The sequence below is a fragment of the Episyrphus balteatus genome, chromosome 2 (assembly GCF_945859705.1).
Source record: "Episyrphus balteatus chromosome 2, idEpiBalt1.1, whole genome shotgun sequence".
Classification (NCBI taxonomy): Eukaryota; Metazoa; Arthropoda; class Insecta; order Diptera; family Syrphidae; genus Episyrphus; species Episyrphus balteatus.
In genome coordinates, this window is record NC_079135.1 from 32,231,150 (window position 1) to 32,257,344 (window position 26,195).

The 26,195-nt window shown below is 29.9% G+C and overlaps 8 protein-coding genes across 8 annotated transcripts; 5 read left to right on the forward strand and 3 right to left on the reverse strand.

Annotated features, from left to right (window-relative positions):
* Positions 1 to 739: 739 nt before the first annotated feature.
* LOC129912607 (pupal cuticle protein Edg-78E-like) lies at positions 740 to 1,241 on the reverse strand. The gene is made up of 2 exons (XM_055990911.1): positions 1,200 to 1,241; positions 740 to 1,129 (listed from the first exon to the last, which is right to left on the reverse strand). The coding sequence occupies exons 1-2, from the start codon at positions 1,209 to 1,211 to the stop codon at positions 767 to 769; spliced, it is 375 nt and encodes a 124-aa protein (XP_055846886.1). The 5' UTR covers positions 1,212 to 1,241; the 3' UTR covers positions 740 to 766.
* A 4,278-nt stretch (positions 1,242 to 5,519) lies between these two features.
* On the reverse strand, positions 5,520 to 6,136 carry LOC129912620 (pupal cuticle protein Edg-78E-like). Its single transcript, XM_055990928.1, has 2 exons — positions 6,026 to 6,136; positions 5,520 to 5,948 (listed from the first exon to the last, which is right to left on the reverse strand). The coding sequence occupies exons 1-2, from the start codon at positions 6,035 to 6,037 to the stop codon at positions 5,586 to 5,588; spliced, it is 375 nt and encodes a 124-aa protein (XP_055846903.1). The 5' UTR covers positions 6,038 to 6,136; the 3' UTR covers positions 5,520 to 5,585.
* Positions 6,137 to 6,570: 434 nt separating this feature from the next.
* On the forward strand, positions 6,571 to 7,173 carry LOC129912343 (pupal cuticle protein Edg-78E-like). Its single transcript, XM_055990559.1, has 2 exons — positions 6,571 to 6,664; positions 6,740 to 7,173. The coding sequence occupies exons 1-2, from the start codon at positions 6,653 to 6,655 to the stop codon at positions 7,100 to 7,102; spliced, it is 375 nt and encodes a 124-aa protein (XP_055846534.1). The 5' UTR covers positions 6,571 to 6,652; the 3' UTR covers positions 7,103 to 7,173.
* Positions 7,174 to 10,529: 3,356 nt separating this feature from the next.
* On the forward strand, positions 10,530 to 11,075 carry LOC129912551 (pupal cuticle protein Edg-78E-like). The gene is made up of 2 exons (XM_055990848.1): positions 10,530 to 10,575; positions 10,663 to 11,075. Exons 1-2 carry the CDS (start codon positions 10,564 to 10,566, stop codon positions 11,041 to 11,043), a joined length of 393 nt encoding a protein of 130 aa, XP_055846823.1. The 5' UTR covers positions 10,530 to 10,563; the 3' UTR covers positions 11,044 to 11,075.
* Positions 11,076 to 12,828: 1,753 nt separating this feature from the next.
* LOC129912440 (pupal cuticle protein Edg-78E-like) lies at positions 12,829 to 13,386 on the reverse strand. Its single transcript, XM_055990662.1, has 2 exons — positions 13,338 to 13,386; positions 12,829 to 13,254 (listed from the first exon to the last, which is right to left on the reverse strand). Exons 1-2 carry the CDS (start codon positions 13,347 to 13,349, stop codon positions 12,874 to 12,876), a joined length of 393 nt encoding a protein of 130 aa, XP_055846637.1. The 5' UTR covers positions 13,350 to 13,386; the 3' UTR covers positions 12,829 to 12,873.
* Positions 13,387 to 14,673: 1,287 nt separating this feature from the next.
* Positions 14,674 to 15,186, forward strand: LOC129909376 (pupal cuticle protein Edg-78E-like). The gene is made up of 2 exons (XM_055986461.1): positions 14,674 to 14,685; positions 14,779 to 15,186. Exons 1-2 carry the CDS (start codon positions 14,674 to 14,676, stop codon positions 15,157 to 15,159), a joined length of 393 nt encoding a protein of 130 aa, XP_055842436.1. The 3' UTR covers positions 15,160 to 15,186.
* Positions 15,187 to 16,878: 1,692 nt separating this feature from the next.
* On the forward strand, positions 16,879 to 17,736 carry LOC129912117 (pupal cuticle protein Edg-78E-like). The gene is made up of 2 exons (XM_055990237.1): positions 16,879 to 17,279; positions 17,344 to 17,736. Exons 1-2 carry the CDS (start codon positions 17,268 to 17,270, stop codon positions 17,710 to 17,712), a joined length of 381 nt encoding a protein of 126 aa, XP_055846212.1. The 5' UTR covers positions 16,879 to 17,267; the 3' UTR covers positions 17,713 to 17,736.
* A 4,643-nt stretch (positions 17,737 to 22,379) lies between these two features.
* Positions 22,380 to 23,492, forward strand: LOC129910197 (pupal cuticle protein Edg-78E-like). Its single transcript, XM_055987471.1, has 2 exons — positions 22,380 to 22,958; positions 23,024 to 23,492. The coding sequence occupies exons 1-2, from the start codon at positions 22,947 to 22,949 to the stop codon at positions 23,399 to 23,401; spliced, it is 390 nt and encodes a 129-aa protein (XP_055843446.1). The 5' UTR covers positions 22,380 to 22,946; the 3' UTR covers positions 23,402 to 23,492.
* The last annotated feature ends 2,703 nt before the right edge of the window (positions 23,493 to 26,195 follow it).

Genomic DNA, 26,195 nt, shown 5'->3' on the forward strand with positions numbered 1-26,195 from the left:
TATTGAAGTTTTACGCGTCTTTAGACCGTATAAAATATTTTTTTTTTTTTTTTCGAAAAAAAGTGAGCAATAAAAAGTCTGTTCCTGTTGACGAAATTTACTTGGGAGCGGCCCCAGAAATTATTATTTCGATATTTTTTTAGAATAATTACAACAAACACAACTTTCAAGCTATTTTTAACTTAAAATAAAAAAAAAAAATATTTTTTTTTCTTTTTCATTAAAATACAATTTTTCAATATCGATCAGCACCCTTTCTATATAAGATAGGAGGCTGAAAATTCAACAGATACCAATAGGATGTGGAACCAAACTAAGGGGTGGCCCAACGTTTATCTGAAAATTTTATTTTTCCCATACAAGCGTGGACCACCTTAGTGTTGGTTCTGAATTGTTATTAAATTGTTTGATTGACTTGAAAAAATTTTAACGACTTAAATTTCATATGGATGGAATAAATTTGGTATTTAGCTTCTATTTCCAACTTTGAGGACTTTGGTTCGACCACTTCTCGCTGAGAAATTAAATTTTTTAAAGAATAATTTTATCTTTAATGATCGAAATCTCACTAACCAATGATTGCACAAAAAAATTAAAAGGTTTTGAAAATTCGAATAAATTTAACTCCAATTCTTTCTTTCAGCGGAATATTTTTTTTTGATCTTGATGAAATGGTTAATCCTAATAACAAATGAAAAAACACAAAAGAATTCAACAACCTAAATTGCTTTTATTTATAAAATAGCATCAATTTTAATCGGTAAATTTACAATTTACGGGCCAAGACAGCATCCTTGACTGGATGAGCCAAGTTCCATTCAATGGAGCGGATGATGGCTTCTGGCACTGGTGGTGGGGTTGGCAAAAGGTCTCCCTTTGGATGGTAACCTTCACCGTCAGCGGTGTATGACATAACAATGGTTTGTCCTTCAGGTGAAATGTATTTCCATGATCCTGAGATCACATTAGCATCACCAGCTGAGTTGGCCTCAATACCGTTGGCGGTTTGGAAAGCATAACGGAAAGCACCTTCGGGTGTGATGTCGTTTTCAAGGATCTTGAAGTCGGCACTTGGGTCGATTTCCAAACGAGCAGCAGTAGCCAAACCGAAGAGGGCAACAAGAGCGATCTTTAAGAAAATAATTTAATCTTTAATAAGTTGTGAAAATAAAAATTAGATCAAAATTATTGAAACTCACGAATTTGAACATATTTAGGTTGTTGATTATTCAAGTATTCCAAGAAAACTGATAACTTATGATAACAATTTTGAATCTTTTATACTTTTTTAAGATCAATATCTTTAAAACAGAAAGTGTATCAAAAGAACAATGAGGCCCACACATGTTTGTTAATTGCTTCTTGATCTTTATAATATGTAGATTATTTTTGTTAAAACAATCTTCACAGACAATTCATTTGAATAAATGCACCTAATTCGCTTAGGTACTCTTAAAATGCTAATGGATCTATAATTTAACTTTTTACGGTTAAACCAGCTTCATGTTTTAAAATCAAGTCAAAATAAAACAAAAAGAAATTTTCAAGCATATAGCAACACTTATGATCGAATTGAAAATAATGGATATATTAAATCTATTAATAGAATTTTATAGTTGTCAATCTCAAAAGATACCAGTGATGCTGTATTATGATCTAAAAACTAATAGGTTCATTCACTATTGTTCATTCACTAGCTTAATTTTTTCACAGCTCTTAATTCCATTAAAAAACTGTTATATGTACCTATTATGCAATATGATAACAATAATACCTATATTATGTTTTGTTTACTATCATTTTTATATAAATAAAATGCACTTATCCTTATCCACTTATGGTACTAGACTATAAAGTAGTTAAATATAAAGAATCCAATTTGTAGGTACAGTAGGGTGGGTCAAAAATTATAATGTTTTGGCGTTTCATGCCAAAATTTTGTTTACAAAAGTTTTGATATTAGGCATAAACTTGAAAATGTGCTATTTGAATTAAAAATATTAAAGTTTGTTCGTTTTGCATTTTGAATCGAAAAATTCCGAAAAGTTCTAAGAATAACCAAACAAAAACGTTGTTTGATTCGTTTGCTTTTATTTAGGGTTTAGCCTTAAGTCTAGACCAATTAAGATCATCCTGTCCTTAAAATACAGTGTAATGTACAAGTACTTCGATTGAATAATTTGCCTTTAAACAACTCTGCATTGTTTTGAGATAATCCTGAATTATTTTATAAGTTAAAATAAAAATCTGTTTTATTTAATAACACTGGTAACTTTCAACTTAATTGTGTTCCTAACTTCAGACAAACGAATCGCAAAGTTTTGCAAAAAAAATGCATTTGAAAATAGAATTTTTTTTAATTTTGTTTTAAAATTGAAAGCGAATTTTTGAAGTGAAAACTTCTTTAGTATCGTAGTGATTTGAAACAAGATGAAACGCAAAAGCGACACGAAAAATCAATTGATCATAACTTTTTTGTTTTAATAGGTACCTAGATGAATGAAATTTATACACTAGATAGGTATTAAATAAATTATGATTGTGCAAAATTTAAATTAATTTCATATTCAAAATTCTGAGATAACGGTGAAAAAATGTTCTTTTTTTTAACACGTTATATCTTTTGATCAGAGCACATATAACAAATTTATTTAACTTTAATTAGGCATGCTGATAATATTACCTTTCATTTAATATATCACACATAACGGATTTGTTGCCGATGACCAGTCAGCAGTAGAGGAAGTACCGTAATCTCAGTTTGAAATTTCTACATGGTTGGCTTTAAAAAATTCTTACTTTTTTTGTAGGCATGGTAGAAATATGATTGAAGCGTCATATAAAAGGTGAAATAATAATGATATAAAATTTATTATAGGCTGTCTTTTAAAAAAATGGATTTAATGGCGTTAGAAGAGAAAAGAGATTGATTGTTTTGCTTTTTTTATGAAAACTAATTGGGTTAAAAAATTCTAGCTCTGTTTGTAGATGTTGTTTAGACATGGTCGATATAAATATTTTGAGCTGAAACAATAAGCTTTCAGATGGTATAAAATTTATTGTAGGTTGTCATATAAAAAAGTTATATTTTTTCGATTTTTTTAAAATGATTTTTAAGGTTTCACTTCAACCACGTGTGAATTGCACACATGATTTTTTTTTTTCTGTGAGTCACAGGATTCAAATACCCCTTCAAGCAAACGAGTACGACCTCGGTCCGAATCCGCTCCGCCTCAGGCGGAGCTGAGTCCGACTTCGGCTCAGAAACGGGTCCGAAGGCGGCTGAAATTAGTATGGAAATTATAATCACCGCGGACCCGATTTTATATGTATTGGTTTTTTTCACCACGATTTCTCCTTCGACTTTGTGTTCATACACAAAAAGTTGCAAGTGTGTGAGTGCAAACCCGTTTTTCTCGGTCGGAGGTCGAAGTGTCTTTTCTGAACTCCGTTTTCTTGCTTGAAGGGACCTCTGTCAAAGTAGTAAAGACAAAAAAAAATTATGTTTGTTTTAGGGTATCTAGATATTTTTTCGAAATTTCAAACGGCAGTAATTAAAGAAATGCTCTAGATCACTTACTAAGGATTTTACAATATTCGGCTCTGATTTCGTCAGCTTTCAGGTATTTTATTTATCAGCGGTTTAAAATATAAAACATATTCAATTATATTTATTAGATTATCTTAAATTGAATTTCGAAGGTTATTTTATGTGACCTAAGCTTGCTTAAATATTTAATTTGCCTTTATACAAGGTTGCTTATATAGGGTGTCCCTAAAGTTAACGTCGAAACTAAAACGGTAGAAAGGGTAAAGGTGGTGACTGTTATCAGAAAAATTATTAAGAAAATCGCAGCCATATATTTTGGGAGTTATGGACATTCGAAAAAAAGCGAAAAAATGGTTACAATTTGACAGCTTTTCATGTGCCGTGACTACAAATCTTAAGTTTTCTCAATTTTTTCTTTTGCTACGGAACCTTGAATAACCCTTCTAACAAAAAATGTATTTAAAAATTTTAACTCGCCTGCATCAGTTTTAAAGCAATTATCACTTTTTTGCCCAACTAAGTAGTCAAAAATTTTACATGACCCTAATTCAATGAACCGTAGTGTAAAAAAATGCACTACTATATTCCGGCAAGTTACCTTAAAAGTTGGTGTATTCAATTCTCTTTTCAAAATGGTACGAGTATAACATTATTGAGAATATTCCATAAACAACGGAAATAAAAATGTTTTTCTTAAAAAATCCGACTTGTTTTATCAGGTAATTTTTCCATATTATTTAATTTTTGTACCCTTTCAGAACTGAATTTGTATTTTAAGAAGTTGTAAAATACTGATTTTTTAAAATGAATACCGAAAAACTGATCTAACGATGTGGCAAATAAAAGCAAATAAAATCGTAGTCTTTGAAATGAAAAAAAAAAAATATTTTTTTGGAAAATCAATTTTTTTAAACTTTGTTTTAGTATGTCGACATGTTTTAGTAACCGACATGGCGGACAATGTTTTTGTTTACAGAAAAATCTTTATTTTCTTTTGTGTTTAGACTAATTGCAGTCAATTTTGATGTGAATGTTTTCTTGAGCAATTGTTGATTATATATTAGCCTGTTTCAATTCAAAAGCCCTGACTCTGAGTTTATGTTCTCCCTTCCAATAAAATTGAGTACAAATAAACGAAAAACTCAATTTTATTGGCTCATTGCGAAAAATGAACTCAAAAATAACAACAAATCATGCTTGTTTGAACGAAATAAACTGGACATTTCTGGTCCATTTTCACCTAGTCCTATAACAATACCTTCGGAAAAGTTATCCCAACTGCCTTCAAAGGATAAATAATTAAATAATTGTTTATTTTTTTTATTGCCCCCGGATATGGGGTGATGCAAGCCCGGGAGACTTGCCTCCGCTTTCTGAGGCTAACCCAGTGAATCTCACAGACGGATCAATTTATTTAAAATAGGGATATTAAGAACTGTTCTTCATTATTTTATAGTAATTTTAGAAAAAGTTCAGCTACTTCATAAATGCTTCCTTCCAGTAAGCGAATGAGTTTTTTTATTTTTGCTCAATTTTCCATGGGACTTTTGATTTGAAACGAACTATAACAAAAAAAAAGTTATATCCTTTTCCTTCTTAGTGTGGGATATGATATGTTGTCCATAATTAATTCTTAAATTTGGCATTTACGATAATTTGGCGGGAAGGGCTCGATATTTTTAAAAGCCTCTTCCAGTCATCCCGGTTCAAACTGTGCACATAAATGAAAATTTTGTTCCTTTAGTGGAGTTAAAGTGAGAAAACATATTTGATTTTGGTATTCAAATCTCCCAATTGGAAAAGTAGAAAAGGAGGTGTGAAAATTTCTTGACAATATTTTGAAAATGATAGTACTCAGGACAAAGTAGTTTGGAAAATCGAATCTCTGTGTTCATTTTTATAAATACTTTCCTAACCATTAATAATTTAACACCAACAAATAAACTTTAACATTTTTATGTTTTGGTTAACAAACAATGTCTAATTTATTTTCGCACCATTATCACTCTTGATTTTAGTCTAACTCTAACACTCTTTACAAAACCCTACGGATGCTTTCTTCCTTTTGTGGATGAGCTTGAAGGTAAGCCAAAGCACGGATGATAAGTTCTGGTACTGGTGGTGGAGTTGGCAAAAGTTCACCAGCTGGATGGTAACCATTAGAATCAGCGGTATAAGACAAACCTACGGCTTGTCCTTCGGGTGAGATGTATTTGTAAAGACCATGGATTTCGTTGGCATCACCGGCAGAGTTGATATCGATTCCGTTTGAGGTTTGGAAAGCATAGTGGAAAACACCTTCTGGGGAGATTTCATTTTCCAAAGCCTTAGTCTCAGCACCAACTTCGCTGTCCAAAGGAGCAGCAGCGCAGAAGCCAATAAGGGCGATCAAAGCGACCTGTTAGAAGTGAAAGTAAAACAATTGTTTTAGTTAAAAAAAACCAATTAGTTATTATCAACTTGATAAGAACTTACGAATCTGAACATGTTGTTTATTTGAGTTATCTAAGAAAACTGATGAATTATCCTTTAGTAATTTTAGTTTTTATACTAAGATTGAAAAAATGATTTTTAAATTGTTCTAATTATGCATAACTGTTTTATTTTAGGGTTGTTATGTTGGTCCTCATAAAAATATTAATAAAAATTAATAAATTGTAGAGTAACTCCGAGTTGTTTGCAATACCAATAGCCGGTTCCTCTAAGTTAATGGTCATGAATATCAACAAATTCTGCATCCGTTTTTTTCTAACGGCAAAACCTGAACTTTGCATTTTTGAGTACCCAACCCATCTTCTCAAGAACATTAAAATAAAATAAAAAAAAAAAAACAAATCAAGCTATAGCAACAAAAGTTAGCAAAACCAAAACCAGTATAACCTCAAACCCAAATTTAGGATCTCATCAAAGAATCTGCATCAAGACCAGATCAACAAGTTTAACATTTTAGACCAAAAAATTCAGAAATTATATGCAACATGCGTTTGACTTCTAACATTAAAAACAATTATTTCATTCTCCTTGGGTATAAAAGCTTCGATGATGCAAGGAGAAATTATCACTTTCAATTGATAACTTGAGTAATCAACAATCCTAAACAAAATGTTCAGATTCGTAAGTTCTTCTCAAAGTTGATAAACTAATTGACTTTTCTTACTATAACAATTGGTTTACTTTTACTTTTAACAGGTCGCTTTGATCGCCCTTATTGGCTTCTGCGCTGCTGCTCCTTTGGACAGCGAAGTTGGTGCTGAGACCAAGGCTTTGGAAAATGAAATCTCCCCAGAAGGTGTTTTCCACTATGCTTTCCAAACCTCAAACGGAATCGATATCAACTCTGCCGGTGATGCCAACGAAATCCATGGTCTTTACAAATACATCTCACCCGAAGGACAAGCCGTAGGTTTGTCTTATACCGCTGATTCTAATGGTTACCATCCAGCTGGTGAACTTTTGCCAACTCCACCACCAGTACCAGAACTTATCATCCGTGCTTTGGCTTACCTCGCTGCCCATCCCCAAAAGGAAGAAAGCATCCGTAAGGTTTTGTAAAGAGTGTCAAACGCGATCAGTTAGACAAAAATTATGATTATTATGCTTGAAATAAATACAACTTGAGTTGTCTGTTGAAAAAAAAAAACACATGGTATTAATTTATTTGAAAAAAAATTATCATATAACGGTATCTAAGTCTTAGCAGAAACCGGTAACGCAATCTTCATGAATGTTTTGTTTTCGTCGTTTTGTTTTGTTTGTATCTCTCTCAAGGTCGACGTTGATGAATCAATTGAAACAATTCAATCGATTTGATTCAACTTTTTAGATGGTTCCTTGAATTTCCAAAAAAAGCAAATAAAAAAAAAACTTGCTTTAATAATGATGACCAGCTTTTGACTTAATATTGCACAAGAAACTTGAATCATTTCATTTTGTATTTTATTATTATTTTGGGTTAATTTTAGCAAGAAAGTATATTATTTTGTTGGCTCCTCAATTGAATGGTTGATCTTAAATGTCAATCGAAAAGTTGTTACAGGTACAATAAATATTGTCAAGTTATCAATTTCAAAGAGTAAATATGACAAAATTATAGCAAACAATCTTGCCCCGCAATTCTTCTGCCTGCTTAGGAACTTATTAACGAAAACAAAAGAGAAAAATAACTACAGCTCAATCATACTTACTAAATAATTCAAAAACTAGCAGACTTTCAGGCGACTATCTTCGCTATTCACTCCTGCCAATAAACTCACCCGATAGGCCACAATAACCAAAATATACAGAATGTTTTTGGGGTGTTGAACTCGAATCTTAAGTCAGAAGAGTTTGATTGGCCTTCGTTCTTGAGATATAACCGTTAAAAAATGACAAAAAACGTCATTTTGACTGTTTTCAAGGTCATGTTTTTGTAATTCATTACAAAAATTTCTTACGGTGCTAGTAAGAACTGGTTTCCTTCTTCTAAAAACTATTTAAATCTTTCCGACATTTCTTTCATTACCCGAGATATCTTAAGATTAGTAAGCTCAAAAACAGCACTGGAAAACAAATTACTACATATGTATGTATATGTACTTTTCTAAAGGTTTTTGGGGTGCTGAACTCGAGTCCAATATTTGCCTCCGTTTTTAAATATCACCGTTAGAAAATACAAAATAGGTAAAGTTATTTTTAATAACGGTTATATTTAAAAAACGGAGGCTAATAGAATATTTATAATTTCGGATTCGAGTTCACTAAGTCTCAGACCTTCAGAAAAATATATTTCGGTTCTTGTGACAAAAATCTTGTTGGTCAGTGACTTAAACTAAAGATTAAGTTAAGTTTGTTTTTGGCTTATTAACTTAAGCATAAGATATCTCGGGCAATAAAAGAAAAAAAAATTAAGTAAGTAAAAATAAAATAAGGCACCGGTTCAAATTTGTTTGTACTAAATTACCTCACTTAAAAATGTAGCCCTGAAAACGGCTATATTACGTAACGTTTTTTGGCATTTTATAAAGGTAATATTTCCAAAACGGGAGCCAATCAAATTTTTCCGACTTCAGATTCGAGTTCAGCACTCCAAAAACATTCAGAAAATTATATTTTGGTTTTTGTGGCAAAAAAAAAGTTCAATTTTGTTGACCAGTTTAATTACAAATAGAAGTCACACCGCACATTACTCATTCGCCATCGACACCGGAAGAAAGATGAACTTTATTATAGGGTTGCGCTTCAACTAATCATTTTTTAAATCTTCATTAAAAATTCCTTAAACCAAGCTGCGGATAGAATTTTGACGAAGTGTACCTACAAGATTACGTTTTCCTTTCTCTTGGTGTGTGCATAAACATCTTTGTTATGTGTTGATATTTGGGCTATCCTATTGCGGATAGCTTTGCCAAAAACACGCCTATTTATCTACATGTCTCATGATGTGCACTTTATTTCTTTCACAGTTCCACAGTTAAATGATCATTTTTATTATTAATCGATCGGTGACAAAATTGGGGTTTTTACGTTTCGCATATTTGTTTTTTAACGAAAAATTCGCATTTTATATACCTTACGTATTGCAGGAGTTATCTTAGTGTTAACCTTGAAACCAGGATGATCTTGCGCTAAAAACCAGAGCCATAAAATTTGATAACAACAAATGCATTTCTTACCGCTTTAAACCCCAATACACTGAGAGAAAAATCAACTTAAAATTAATGAATTAACTTTTTTGAATTAACGAATTTACTATTTTTCGGAAGGATTTTGCGTTGATTTAACTTGTTTTTAATCATAAGAAATCCATAAATCAAAGTTGCTTCCACTTAAAAAAAAGCCACAAAAAAAATATCAAAAGAACATAATATATTTTAAAATTTGCTTAAGTTTCTTAAACTTAAATTTAAATGAAACATCATGTATGATGTTTTTTCAACATTGAATAAATACTGACCATATTACACTTTGCGTTGCTTTTTTTCCCTCAGTGTATTAATTATGATAATAACTTTGAATTAATTCATCAAATTTAATCAAAAATGCTAACTAAACACATCAATATCGGATAAAAATTTGCATAAACACTGTCACACATTTAGTGCATATTTTTACCGGCTTCATAATAATGTTTACAATAATTTGTTGATCGATACCTACTGGAACTTATATTTTTTGCATTTTGAAAATAAATTAATCAATGAATATTTTTAATGACCTGGGATGGGCAACATACCTATTTTTGATTAATGAAAACAAAAGTAAAAACAGCAGTTCATTTAAATTCAAACAAATCTCCGAAGAAAAAAAGCGCCTTGTAAGGTATGTATAATACAAATCTTTTCCTCATTGATTTGCATGCAGACTCATCCATCAACAGATTTTTATTTTGATAAATTGCAGTGCGTGGGAAAATAGAGACTATTTTAGACAAATTAATGGGTCAAGGCTGGTTGGGATTTTTTTTTATTGAAATTGATTTATTTTTATAAGGAGTTAAAAGCCGTAAAATAAAAACCTTGTCTAAATAATGTATTATATACGATAATAACTAGATGTTTAATGCTTCCGTATTTGACAAACAAAAACTTATAAAGCGAGGGTTAAAGCTTTTTAAAATTTTTTATTCATTATAAAATCAATTTGATTACATTTCCTAGTTGTATACCCTATATTTCAACTAAATTTTTAGTGAATAACTAAATTTATTTCTTTACTATCTTTAATATTTATGGGGAACATAAAACTTTATTTCAAACTGTAGGTAAGTATAGTAATAGTTAATCAAAATGCAATTATGCTAATACACGTACTTAACAACATTTTAACACTAAAATGGTGCATATATTTTTGCGAAGTGTTAAAATATATAATTGCATGATGAATATCAAAGCAGCAATTTCAATGGATTTATTCAAACGATGCTCTAGTTTACGATTTATCTAGTTTTGGGTATAAAAGCTTTTTGCCTATTGCATTTTGTCATCAGATTTCTTCAGCTCCTCTTCTTTAGTGATCGGCTATTCAAACGAATCAAAATGTTCAAAATTGTAAGTGCGTTTGGCTATACATTTTGAAATTTCATCCTTTTTTTAGTTTTAATAAATGATAATCATTGATTTTTCTATTCTCTATAGGTCCTTGTTGCATGCCTTTTAGGATTAGCTGCTGCTGCTAGCGTTGACCAGGCAGCTGAAATCCGCAGTCTTACAAATGAGCCAGCTGATGCCGAGGGTAACTTTGCCTATGCTTTTGACACAACCAATGGTATTGCAGTGCAGGAAAGTGGCAATGTTGCTGGTGTAACTGGAGCTATTCAATATATTTCACCCGAAGGAGAAGCAATTGAGATCAAATACACAGCTGATCAAGATGGATACCATCCAGTTGGCAACCATTTGCCAACCCCACCACCAATTCCAGAATATATCATCAGAGCCATCGAATACATCAATGCTCATCCTCAACAGGACGAACCTTTGAAAAAAGTCGTCTCATCATCCCCATTCAGAGGATAAATAGAATTTAATTGTAGAAATTAAATAAACAATTTTAGTCTACTAAATTAAATAATAATAATAATTGTAACTTAAATATAATAAAAAATGTCTCTACTATTGTAGATTTTCAAAAACAAACAAAACTTTTGTATTTCGAAGTCAAATTATTTATTTATTATTGGTATAGCCTTTATATAATAAGATACAATATCTTTGTAGATATTAAGAAAAATAACTTGTGTTCAGAATTTTTCTCAGACGCAAGTTAGTTTTTTTATTTTTATCAGAAAGTACTGTGACGAAGCACAGAGGAGCTTTTCATGATTTTCGGCATCAAAAATTCTTTGCATGACCATTTTTTGACAATAAATTTGACACGCTTATAAGAACTTTAGTTTGCTGAAATCAAAAATAAAACTTCTACCTTTTTTATTTTACAAAATAGAGGACTCAAATGGCAAAAAATCCAACGGCATAAGTACAAGTTTTTATAAAATTAAATATACGTATCTCCGTTAATAGTCAAGATATTTTCCTAGTTTTTCACTATAAGCATTTAATTTTTAGAACTTTGTACGATCTAAAAATAAAATACATACATTAAAATTAAAAATTATAAAATATCTCATTATAAAAATATCTCATAAATTAAAAGAAAAAAAAACACTTTCTAAAAACAAAAATTTAAATCGAAAAATTATTATTTTGCATTAAATAAAATTCAAGCTTACTTGAAACATTTTGTAACATTGTATAGTTTCATTAAAATCCAACTCAAGCTAAAAATAAAAACAAAAAAATAGTTTTTGACATTTTTCTCAATATTTTTTAGTTTATGTACATACATATGTAAAAAAAAATTTTTTAAATAAAAGTTGTAGATCTCTTAAATATCTACAACTTTCATACGAGTATTTAACTTTTTTTGAAAAGATAGTGTTTTTGCCTGAAATCATTAAAATCCGCCATCTGTTGGGATCGAATCGATTTACCATTTAACCTCATCACTCATTTTCAACTTTTGGCCTTCGAAAACGGCTTTGGTACCTACTGGTCTTATAGATATAATCTTAAAAGAAAAATGTTCTTTTTTTTTATAAATTTCTCGGTTGATATATGTATAAGCCTAGACAAATTTTTCAAAATATGGTCGCATTTTTTGGGGGACAACATTTTTTTAACAGAATTGTCCTTATCGTAAAAAAGTCAATTTGTTAGAATTATGATGTTGGAAGCAGCGCCATCTTGGAAAAGAGGTTGGTATCATTTTTACTGAACAGCTCCATTTTCACTTACCAAAAATGTCCAAGCCCAGACTTATTAACAAAATAAAAAATATATAAAAAATGACATATAAATGAATTCCTTGAGTATATTCAAGTTAAAGTTTATCTTCTTCTTTGGCTATACTTAACTTTATTTAAAAAGAAAGGTCACGGAAAAAGAAAGTATTTATATTCAAGTTAACCATAAAATCTTATACCCTACTTTTTCCTCAGCGTAAACTGTCACATAAGGTTTTATGTTGAACTTGAATGTTAAATCCTTAAGTTTCGTTGCAGCTAACAGCTCTAGCTATTTTAAGTAACCTATTTGAAGACGCTTTTTTTGTAAAATAAATTGATGTCAGCCTTTGTGGAAGAGAATGTTTCCAACTTGCGTTTGAAACCTTGTGCAACAATTACTAAACATCACTTTTTTATTTCAGAGCTAAATACAAAAGTTTTGTTTGTTTTGTTATACAATTATCTACAATTATAGAAGATACATTTTTTACTATATTTAATGTTACAGTTATAATAATTAAGGACTACAATTGTTTATCTAATTTCTAAAATTAAATTCTATTTATCCTCTGAATGGGGATGATGAAACGACTTTTTTCAAAGGTTCGTCCTGTTGAGGATGAGCATTGATGTATTCGATGGCTCTGATGATATATTCTGGAATTGGTGGTGGGGTTGGCAAATGGTTGCCAACTGGATGGTATCCATCTTGATCAGCAGTATATTTGATCTCAATTGCTTCTCCTTCGGGTGAAATATATTGAATAGCTCCAGTTACACCAGCAACATTGCCACTTTCCTGTACTGCAATACCATTGGTTGTGTCAAAAGCATAGGCAAAGTTACCTTCGGCATCAGCTGGCTCATTTGTAAGACTGCGGATTTCAGCTGACTGGTCAACGCTGGCAGCAGCAGCTAATCCCAAAAAGCATGCAACAAGGACCTAGTGAATAGAAAAATCAATTATTATTTATCAAAACTCAAAAAATGGATGAAATTGAAAAAAGTATAATTAAACACACTTACAATTTTGAACATTTTGATTCGTTTGAATAGACGATCACTAAAGAAGAGAAGCCGGAGAAATCTGATGACAAAATGCAGTAGGCAAAAAGCTTTTATACCCAAAACTAGATAAATCGTAAACTAGAGCATCGTTTGAATAAATCCATTGGAATTGCTGCATTGATAAAGATCTTACAATTTTATTAACACTTTGCAAAACATAATGCTGCGCTGTGATATGAAAAAAAATTTTTTCATATAAAATAGTAACATTAGCATAATTGCATTTTTAATTAAAATTCTGAGAATGAAATAATAAAACGAAAAAGTTTTTGATTCATTAGAAAAAAAAAAAAATGATAAATTTGTTTTTAGTTTGAATCGAGATAAGAATTATGCAAAGAAATAAAACAATACTGTTTGTTTTTTACTTCAGTAGATAATTTGGAACTTCATTTCGATTAGATTCGATTAGCCTTAAAATTGGTTGCCTTATACTGAAGATGAACAGGTGAAATCGGGAATGTCTGCCTATTTTAAATAGCTTAGCAAAAAAATGTCCACACGGTAGGTATTAATTAACTTTTTGCCCAATATTAAGAATGTTTTAGAAAGACGATAGGTGTGTTTGGGTACTGCCTAAAACATAAATATTTCTATTTTTGTCAAAAATAATGTACAAAACTACAAGAGTGCCCAAACAAGGTTTGTTGAAGTAATCTTATCGTACGTAAATGGTTGTCAGCTTAGCAATTAACAATTTATTCGAGGTTGGAATGCTCTCTGAACTTTTTTTTTAGAAAGCAGAAATCAAGTCTTAATAAACTATCATCAAAAGAGTTAATTTAATAAGAACTTTAAAGAAAGTCATAAAATCTGAAGAAATGAAGGAAAATAAACGAGATGACCCATCCTGCCATCATCCCTTCTTAGATGCATAGATTTAAGGCAACAAATCTTAAATTGTATATCTAATCGACATGAAGTACCAAATTATCTACTGCAAACCGAAGCGTAGTTTTATTTCTTTGCATATGATCTTTTTTCAATTCATATTAATCATTTTTTTTTCTAATATATCAAAAACACCTTCGAGTAATTTTGATAAAAAGTGCAATTATGCTAATGTTCCTATATTAAACACTATTTTCACACCAAAGCCATGCATATGTTTACTAAAGTGTTAATATAATAGTCAGATGAATATCAAACCAGCAATTCCAATGGATTTATTCAAATGATGCTCTAGTTTACGATTTATTTAGTTTTGGGTATAAAAGCTTTTCGCCTATTGCATTTTGTCATCAGATTTCTTCAGCTCCTCTTCTTTAGTGATCGGCTATTCAAACAAATAAAAATGTTTAAAATTGTGAGTACTGTATTTGGTTATATTTACTTTTTGAAATTTCATCCTTTTTTTTTAGTTTTGATAGATAATAATTGATTTTTCTATTCTCTATAGGTCCTTGTTGCATGCCTTTTGGGATTAGCTGCTGCTGCTAGCGTTGACCAAGCAGCTGAAATCCGCAGTCTTACAAATGAGCCAGCTGATGCCGAGGGTAACTTTGCCTATGCTTTTGACACAACTAATGGTATTGCAGTGCAGGAAAGTGGCAATGTTGCTGGTGTAACTGGAGCTGTACAATATATCTCACCCGAAGGAGAAGCAATTGAGATCAAATACACAGCTGATCAAGATGGATACCATCCAGTTGGCAACCATTTGCCAACCCCACCACCAATTCCAGAATATATCATCAGAGCCATCGAATACATCAATGCTCATCCTCAACAGGACGAACCTTTGAAAAAAGTCGTTTCATCATCCCCATTCAGAGGATAAATAGAATTTAATTGTAGAAATTAAATAAACAATTCTAGTCTTATAAATTAAATAATATAATAAATTGTAAAATTAAACACAATATAAAAATGTCTCTATTATTGTAGAATAACAAAACAAACAAAACTTTATTATTTCGAACAGAATTTAAAAATTTCCAACGCAAATAAAAAATGTTGTTTTCCACAGGGAGTGGAAGAGGTTAATGTGACATGTGAGTATACAATCTAGTTTTCGGGGTCGATATAGGCCAAATAGGGGGGCTTATTTGGCCGCCAATTCGGAAAAAGTGGTGTAAACTGTTTTAACCGATATCTTGCGAACCGTAAGTCCCACAAATAAATTGTTCAAATCGTTTTTGTAGATAATTTATTTCTCTACAATTTTAATTTGGTACTTTTTTCGATAAAACTGAAAATAAGAAAGTTATACTTGAAAATAAATGTGCATTCTACAACTTTTATCGAAAAAATACTCATAACAGTTTTTAAAGATCATTTAATTTTCAACAATTTAATGTTCTCAGTATGTTCACAAAAAAAAGGTAATAAGATAATTTTGTAGGTAATCTTGATTTTTTTATTTTTTTATTTCTGTTGAAAAGAAAATATTTTATTTAAGTTTTACTAACTTGTCTTTATAAAACATTTAAAATATTTTATTTTTCAAAATAAAGTGAGCAATAATTAATAATAATAAATACTAAGCAAAATGTGCATATAAAAAGTCTGTGTACTACGTGTTGAAGAAATTTACTTGGAAGTTGCCCTAGAAATTATTATTTTGATATTTTTTCAGAACAAGAACAACAGCTTTCAAAGCATTTTTTAACAAAAAAAAAATATTTTTTTTTTAAATTTTGTTCAAAAAAATACAATTTTTCAATATCGATCAAAACACCCTTCTATACAGGGTTTCCCAAAAGTTAACGTCGAAACGAAAACGGTAGATAGGGTAGGTGGTGACAGTTATCAGAAAAATAATAAAAAAAATCGCAGCCATATATTTTGGGAGTTATGGGCATTTGAAAAAAAGTCGAAAAAATGGTCACCCTGTGACACTGGTTTACAGCCAAAATGGACACTCAATCCCACTATTTTTTTCTTACGTACTTTGACCTCAGGAACTCGGAAATCACTTTAAAAAAATTACGAAGGATACGTTTTCGAGACATGATTTTTCAAAGTTTTTTGTCGTTTTTTTTTTAAATAAACAACTACTCTGAACAAAAGCTGATCAAATAAGCAACAAACACTGGAATAACTTTTTTGGGTCACTCCAAAAGTTTAAGTGCACTGTATCAAAACACTTAAAAAAATCGACTTTTTAAAGGAAATTTTTGCAAAAAAAGAGTTTCTTAGTGACATAAAAAATCTAAATCTTGCGAATCCTCATAGTTTTATATTTTGTATGTGTTAATCGTTGCTCAAATAGCAATTGGATTAATTAATTGGTGGCGTGCCGGAAATATTCTATGGCGATGGCGTGCCACCAATGGCACGCGTGCCATTGGTTCGCCATCCCTGCTATATTCTATTCATCGCATATAGCAACTCATAAATGAAAAGAATAAATTGTTGTGTATTATACATTTCAGTTAAATGCGATGCTATTCTCCATCCAGTTCCTGAAAAAGACATTTTACGTGGTATAATTGAACATGAGTGTGCGTTTATTGAATGGTAATATAGTTTTTTTTTTTCATTTTTACTACGCCACCATATAGTAAAAATGCTATTTAAATCTTCATTATCTCAAATTATGCACAAATTAAACTTAAATAAAAATAAAACCTGTTTCATTATGACCGTGCTCTGAATACTTTTTAATCCATTTCCATCATGCTTGTCATTCGGTTTAAAAATTTATCTATGCAAATCCACACCAAATGATGCGAGTTCATAAAAAATTTCGAAACAAAAATGCATAATCTGCAAGCTTCTATCAATAGCAAAATCAATTTTATGGATCTCACCTCGATAGTGAATAGTTTAGTTGGCTAAATTTACGTCTTTGTGTCATTCGTATAAAAGCGTTTGCAGAAGTGCAGATGTCAACCAGTATCTTCTACATTTCTCTTGAGATTCCATCAAGCAAACTAAAGAAATATGTTCAAACTTGTAAGTTTCTAGCTTTTTATAACTACTCTTCAAAGTATTAACTATCCTTTTCTCTTCAATAAAGTTGCTCGTCACTGTCCTTTTGGGTTTGGCTGCTGCCGATAACATCGACAAAGATGCCGAAATCCGTAGTCTGCAAAATGATCCTGCAGATGCTGAAGGAAACTTTGCCTATGGTTTCGACTCAACAAATGGAATTGCTGTTCAAGAAAGCGGCAACCCTGCCGGTGTAAGTGGTGTTGCCCAATGGGTATCCCCCGAAGGAGTTAAAATCGATTTGAGCTACACTGCCGATCAAGATGGTTACCATCCAGCTGGTGCCCATTTGCCAACTCCACCACCAATTCCAGAATATGTCCTTAGAGCCATTGAATACATCAGGACTCATCCATCAAAGGAAGAAATTGCTTCGAACAAACCCCAATTCGGTTAAGCAGATCTTCGCCATTCTTAGTGACCTTAAATTATTGTAATTGTAGTTTTAATTTAAAGTTTAAAATAAAATTCTGTTCCTACCAATTAAATTATTTATATTTATTTCTCTTCTTAAATTAACTTGGAGACATGTGGCCTCTAAAAGATCCATTCTTTATATTTAACTTTTGCTTTTTTTCTACAGCTTCTTAAGTCGAAAATAATGTTTGTATTGTATAATATTGGATCTTTAATTGCGTAGGTAGTAGAGTCATAAATTTTATTTTTGCTTAAAAATGTTAAGTAGTCGTAAAAATATTGATGAGGGTGAACTGGTTTTGTATGATATTTTGACTCTTTTTCGCCTTTTGACCGGGTATAGAGGAAAGCTGTTAACAAAATGCCATTGAAAATGTATAATTTTAGTTTAAAACATAAATATGTTGACGCCACCCTTTTGGATAGGTCAATAAATTGTATTTATTTATTTGTTTCTCCATAAATGTCAAAAGATGTGAAAAGGTAAATTTATTGTCTAATAAGTTAATAGTTTTAATAGCTTTAAATGAATAATGACGGAACAAACATAAATATTGCTGCAAATCTGCATTGAAGGTAAAGAGAGATTGAGAAAAAAAACTTACTCCAATTTTGGATTTTAAAGAGGTTAACACCAAGGCTATGTATAGAAAAGATATGAAACATTATTTCAGAAGTGGCTGATCTTAAAAAACGAAAGAACAATATTTTTTGAATCTAAATATAGATGCTTCTATTTTTTTTTTTTTTTATAAATTGGATGAAAACAAGAACCGCAAAAACTGTAATGCTTGACTTTTATCCCTTTTTAGTTTTACATAGAATGCGTTTTATAAAGCAATACAAATATTAAAAGCCTAGGCTACTAACGCTCAAACTAGTTTCAATTGTTCCTAAAATCATAAAAGAAATATTAAACAACGCGGAATAGTTGTAGATAGATTTACGAGCTGTACAACAACTAAACCGGCGCACAGTGGGCCCATATGGCCTTAGGCGTCTCAAAAATCTGTAACTTTGTTGTCTTTTGTGATAATTGCTTCAAATTTGGAACATAATGCCTTTGATATATAACGAATCATTCAACTTACTTTTTTTTTAAATTAAAATTATTTTTAAGCTTTTAAAAATTAGTCAAAGTTCAAAAAGTACGATTTTCGCTTGATTTGGGTATTTAAAAATATCTGTAACTTTTTTGTCTAGTGAAATAATTAAACCAAATTTGGAACATATAATCTTTAATGTATCAGAAATCATTGAGCGCAGCTTTTTTTAAATGCAAATTATTTTTGAGGTTTGAAAAGCTAGGCAAAGTTCAAAAAGTACAATTTTGGCTCGACTATGTCATTTCTTCGCGTCTGAAAATAATTAACTCAAATTAGGAATATAAATTACCTGAAATGTTTAATAAATTATTTGACACACTGTTTTTTTAATATTTTTATTTAAGTATTAAACGTTTATTCAAAGCTAAAAAAACTACGATTTTGACTAGGCTAGAACGTCTCAAAAATCTGTAACTTTTGTATCTTAAAAGATTATTTTCTCAAATTTTGCAAAATAAGATAAAACTGGTTTCTTAATTTTATAAAGGCCTTCCCTTCGTGTCTTAAAATTACTTAATTATTTTTATGAGTATAAAATAAAGAAAAAATACATTTCAATGTAGTTTGTTTGTGTTACGTTATTTGAAATTAAAGCTATTTTATTGAAAAATTATAAGAAAAATATTGATTATACTCATTTTAAATAAAGTCGTTTGTAAGGCAAAGTGAAATAGTAGAAAAACTACGCTTTTGAGAAAAGAGCAAAAAAAAAGAAATCACAAAAAAAAATGGTTGTCAATTTTCACGAAAATCCGTCTTAATTAAATACTTTAAACGGCTCTTTTGAAAATCTTCGGGTAAAATCAAAATCAGTAAATAAAATCTCTATCTAACTTTTTCCATAGATGAAATTTTTTTCAACAATTACAATATTAAATTCTAACATTTTTCTGCTACCTTAGACTTTTTCTAATAGTACAATTACTGAATTGTTCAAAATACAAATATCTTCAATTTCGGGTGCATATACTAAGTCTAAGAGCCCACAGCAAATTTTGGGAGTTGAGGTATAGCGTATAACCAAGATGTGAGAATGCAGTTTTATAGCCTTATGCGTTCTAATAACGAATTGAAAAGTCTGGCAGCTTTAAATCGCGGCTTTATATGGTTTCCGAGAGGTTAAATATCGCGAGTTTTCCAATTAATGTGAGTAGGCTAAAATAACACAAAATCACATTCTATATATAAGGACTGATGCTCTGTCATTTCTCCAAGGCCTGAAGACATCAATCTTGACAGTGCGATCAATAGAACTCAAGATATGTATTGAAACAGGTCAGGGTGCACCTAAATACGTTTTTTTGTACTATGTCTTTCGACAGATATATCGTTCTCTATCAAAGAAAAGCAGATAAAAGCAGCCAATTCTTTTTGTATCTTTTAGTACATAAACCAAAGAACAAATTTGTGAAAAAAAGTAGACAGCGGAAGACAGCGGAAACATTTAAAACTCAATTCGAAATTAAAAAACTGCAAATAAAAGCTTATTGTGTGAAAAAAATAATATTAATTAAAAATATATTTTTAAAAATTTTTATTTTCAGCAATATAAATAGCAGTTAAAATAAGCTTTCCAACGACATACAACACTTATATAATTTATTCAAATATAGTTTTGAAAACGTATCGTGAAGATTTGGTTTATTTTTTTACTCAAACAAAGTATTTTCAAGTGGAGACTTCAGATACAATTTTTTAATAGAGGAACTCATTTTAAAAATCAATTTTTAATGAAAACATATAGATTGACTTTCCCTTGATTCATTTCCGTAAAGAAATTACCAAAAATTAAAATTTCATAAAAACCATTTTTGAGACGCAAATGGTCCTTTGGGCCCATTGTGCGGTGCAACCGCGACACTGCCGTAACACTTCGCGCTTATAAAATTCCTCTCCATTTAATTTAAGACGGACGTCTTCTTGGCAAAAAAAAACCATGCACAAATTCGCTTAGTTTAATACAGAATCCGCGTATTTTTAGCGGGTCTTTTTTAACTCAGGTCTTGTTTTGCACCGCATAGAAAGTTGAGTAAAATCTGAACATTATACCGTAATTATATCGATGAATGCACACGACATCATTTCGCATACTTAACTTACTTTCAATCTATTGTTTTCATCCTTAGTCCAAAGTTAATGATTATCGAATCTAATTTTTTTATGGACTTATTTAAACTAGATCTTCTGAGATCTTAGAACCCAACATTAAAAATAAATTTCGCCTCCAAAGCTATATGATCTTAGCTGTCAGTGAATGGTTAACATAAGTCAAGTTATTTCACTATTTCGCTATTTAATTAGTGATTAAATAAGAGTAAACCTCTAAGGGTCACTGTGGTGTATGCGTAACTTTTTTGTGTGTATAAAAAAACCTAAATACAAATTGTCTTATTCTGTAGAAATTAACCAGAAGAGTTTAACTTTATTAACTATTCAATAGCTTTTCAATTGGTTTAATTTGTCAAGTGAAGGTTTGAAAATAGGATTGAGCATTAAAGGTCCAGTTTAAAGCTTAAAAAAATTATTTCACCTGACAAAACCGATATCTAGATTTTTAATTTCGACTTTATTTATTATCGTTTAACAGATTTTAACAAACACTTTTAAGCAGCTTTTTACGTCACGAAAGATTTGAATTTATCTTAATTACATATGTATTTAGTTTCGAAAAAAATGTGTTTAAAGTTTGAATATCAGCAACTTTATTATAATTATAACAATAGAAATTTGCGATTAATTCTATTGATATTGACAATAAAGCTTTCGAACCGAATTTTATCTTATATTAACAGATGAACAAAATAACCTATGCACAATGTACATTGTACATAAATGTCATGTTTTCTTTTCAAACACACTTGAACAAAAAAATTGAAATATAAAAAAATCCGACTCATTGGAAGAAAAAAAGACCAACAAAATTTAACTGTATTTTTAAATAAGAGGTTTAAAGCTATATATATTAAGCTTTAATTTATTTATCACTTCGACACAACTAATTTTTAGAAATATCCTACCGTTATTTTTTTTACTAGTGTTAGAGCAAAAAAAAATTTTTTTCTTGTTTAAATTAAAATTAATTTTGTTAACTTTTTATTGCAAATAACAAAGTAAGTGAACACCAATCAGACTCTTCAAATAGAATATCCTCCAAAAATGTGAGGTTTTCGACAAAAATGATGGAAAATTAAATTAATTTGACCCAAACCGCCAATTCTGGCGGTCTGACGATCATCAACAACTTAACACTTATCTTTTCGTCGAGGTAATAGAGAAACATGTTAAGACATCAAATAAACATAATATACATAATCCATAAGGAAAATCAAAGCTTGTCGTTCATGGAACAGTATAGAATATTGGTTCTCGGTTGACAACTTTTGCTTCACCCTGTACATACCATAGATCAATAAAAAGACTGTTGTTCGCACGTTTTAAATAAAAGATTAAGATAAGTCTTTTAATTTGTCGCATAGCTGCAGGCGCCGTAAAATCGCGGTAGAAGATCTTTTGTTTAGATTGTTTTTTTTTTTTTTATTATCCAATCGCCCACAAACAAAATTAATCTTTCAAGAATTTATTAGCTCCCTACCCTTCCTTCAGGTCATCCAAATGTTCTAACTTTTGACATATTTTAAAGATGAGTTTTGTTTATATAGAAACCTCCGCAAAGCAATAAAAATATGGAAACTTGTTTATACATTAATTTTCAGTCAGAGTTCATTTATATACATTTTCTTGTTTGCTATACAAAATAAACAAAAATATTATATATTTGAATCAAGTTTTACATTTTTATTTCTCGATTGAACCCAAAAATTTAATAAATGGTTTAGTCAGCACAGCTCATTTATGCAAATATGAAATTGCGATTTTGACCGCTTTTGGGTTTAATGACAAATTGTATCATTGTTGACCACACCAATGACACCAATAACAATGGAAACTGATAATCTGGGAACCTACACAGATGCTAGCAATTTTGTATTTTTCAGAGTTGCTGCTATAAAAGCATGGTCAATGATGCAAATGGTCAACAGTGCTTCTTTGCATCTCTTGGAATATCATCTTCATTACACTTTCAACCAAAAAATAAAAACACGTTAAAATGTTCAAGCTTGTGAGTAGAGATAACATCTCGATTAAATATTGATATTGTGTAATAACACTTTTGATTTCACACAGATCTTGGTTGCAACCCTATTGGGACTAGCTGCTGCTGTTGACGATGAGAGAGGTGCTGAAATTCGCAGTCTTACCAACGACCCCTCAGACGCTGATGGCAACTTTGCCTATGCTTTTGATACTACCAATGGAATTGCTGTCCAGGAGAGTGGAAACATTGCTGGAGTAAATGGAGCTGCCCAATGGGTGTCACCCGAAGGTGTCCCAGTTCAATTGACCTACACAGCTGATGAAAACGGATACCATCCAGTTGGTGATCATTTGCCAACCCCACCACCAATCCCAGAAGCTATCCTTAGGGCTATTGAATACATTAGGACTCATCCACCAAAGGAGGAAAATCAATATCAACCTCCTCAGTCCCCACTTAGAGGATAGATCTACATAATTCCCATTTGATCTTCTGACTTCATTCATTTTTATTATTATTTATTTTGTCTTTGTGTTTTTTTTACTTTTTTTTTCAAGGCTAAACAAATAAATTGTTAGATCTTTTGTTATATAAGAAAAAAATTAAAAAAAAAACTTTTGTTAAATTTATTCATTTTGTTTTTTTTTTTTGGTAAGCTTGGTTCTCATACGGTTGATAATAAAACATTATTCAGAATTTTATAGTAAAAGACGTGAGCTCTTCTAGTTTAACTATGTATTTAAAATTTATGATTTAGATGTTATCGATTTCGTTGAGGAACATTTATGTTTTTTTCTTCTATTTTTATGAGGTATGTTGTTTTTAGTTTCTGGTTTTCTAGAAAATATTTCCATCATAAATACTTGGATTCATTATAATTACAAACTTTATTTTAATTTTATGTTTAAATTTTAATTTGAGTAGTGGCAGGTTCAGGGTTGCCACTTAAGTAGTACTAATTTATTGTTGTTTTTAATTTTGCAAAAATTTAACATAATTTTGATGAAGATACATATTTTGTATTTTTTTTTTTTTAGAATTATTGCTACTAAAAAATCTAGTGGTGTTAAGGCTTTTAGTCTTAGTCAATCGTAAGTGGATCTCAGATCTTAGTGTTCATGTTCATATTAGAAGGAGTGCGAAGATCTTAGGGAAAGTCATAATGCGCCTGAAAAAAAAATTCTATTTTTCTTCTCTATTTTCATTTATGAACAGAGCTCAAAGAGACCTTTCTTTTGTTGTGTCATTCGATGGATTTGGAAGAAATGTTTTAAAATGCATTTTTTTGACAGGGGTACACTGAACCAAAAAGGTACATAAAATTAATGAATTTGTGCATTAAATTAATGTAAAAATTCATGGCAAATGAGCCAATGTAAAAATTCATTAAATTTAAGAATCTTTTTAAGAACAAATTCATAAGGGAATGAATATTTCTTAAAAATTAAGAATAAGTTCTTAAATTTTAAGAATTCTGTTCATAGACGAATTCGAAAAGTTTTGAACATGTTTAAGAAAAGTTTCTTAGATTTTAAGAAAAGTTTCTTACATTTTAAGATTATTTCTTAAATTTTATGATTTTTTTCATAAATTTCGTTAAAATTTAAATGAAACAAATCATAAAAACTATGAATTTTTCTTAAAGTTTTATGATTGTTTTCATAAAATGTAATACACTTTTCATTAAAATGTATGCATTTATTTATATAGATGCATATAATATACATATCCATTCCAAGCATTTAATTTGTTCCTGAAAAAAATTGTATTCCAATCAAACAAACAGCCAAAGAAAACAACCCAAAATCTGAAACAAACAAATGAAATAATTTTTAAAAATATAAGAAATGATTGAGTTTAAACGTAATAAAAATGTTTTATTGGTCACTGTCACTGTACATTAATTTTTAAATTAAATTTTTCTTTTTTAATTGATGCATCATCTGGAAAGATAAAAAAAGTTTGTATTAGTAAAATGACTATGTAATATTTGGTTCAAAAAATCGAAATAGGAGGTAGAATTATCTTTTACCTGATTGTAATCGGCAGCATTAGGCTCTGCAGCTGAAAGAAAAAACAATACAAAATTGAATAAGTTGGGGAAAGATCACAATATAAAAAATTTAGGTAGATACATCATCATATAGAATAAAACAAAATTAAAACAAAATTTAAATATTTAAAGGAATTAAATAACAACAACACTTACTAAATTCTATGTTTTCCAAACATGATGTGTTTGCTTTATTCTGCAATGACAACTTCGGAATGTACTGGATCTGTTGCAAACAGCCTTTAAGATGGTTTTTACGGAGCAGTATTTAGTGCCCTTTTGCCGGTTTTATTATAATTCGCTTTTTTGCGAAAATAACATGGTCTCAAATTGAAGATTGAAGACTCATTTCACAAAAGTATCTAAATTATGTACCTATAACAAAAAAATTTAAAATATATTTAATATATAAAAGAAAGAAATGTTTAACATGTTATGTTTTTATACTTATCTAAGTATATGAGAAAGAGGCAACAATAATTTCAACTGTTGAATGTCTTATACTCTTCAAAATTGTTTACGTGGTTTAAAATGCATAACACATAATAAATATTGTTTTTTATTCAGAAATTTGTTTCGGCAACGACCGTCCACTTTGAATATCAGATGTTAAACTATATCCGCAGAGAAATCCTTCTAAGGCATAGATTCAAAACAACAGTTATTATTTTCTAGATTGATAAAAAAAAAAAAATTAGACTTTAAGAAAATATACTTAAAAACTCAAAAGGTAAGAATTTTTTCATAAATTATATGTATACTTTCATAAAATTTAATGAATTAATTCTTAAATTTTGGAAAAATATGAATTTCGAACTTAAAAAGTATGAACAGATTCTTAGATTTTAAGACTAAGTTCTTAATACCGAATGCAGGATAACGGTAAAATTTTCGTTATTTTTCAATTAATGAAAAAATACATTCATTTTAAGAAAAAATACATTCATTTTAAGAAAAAATACTTAAAAACACAAAATTTATGAACTCCTTACAAATGTAATTTTAAAAATAGATTTTTCTCAATTTTAGAAGGGAAAAAAGTCAATTTTAAAAATTATTTTAACTCAAAATACAACTGAATGAAAAATAATAGTGAATTTCATTCATAAAAGTATGTCCAGATTCTATGATTCAGCAAAATATTCTTTCAAATTGGAGCTAGAAGTTTATGAATTTATTCATAAACCTTCGTATTTGTTCTTAAAAAA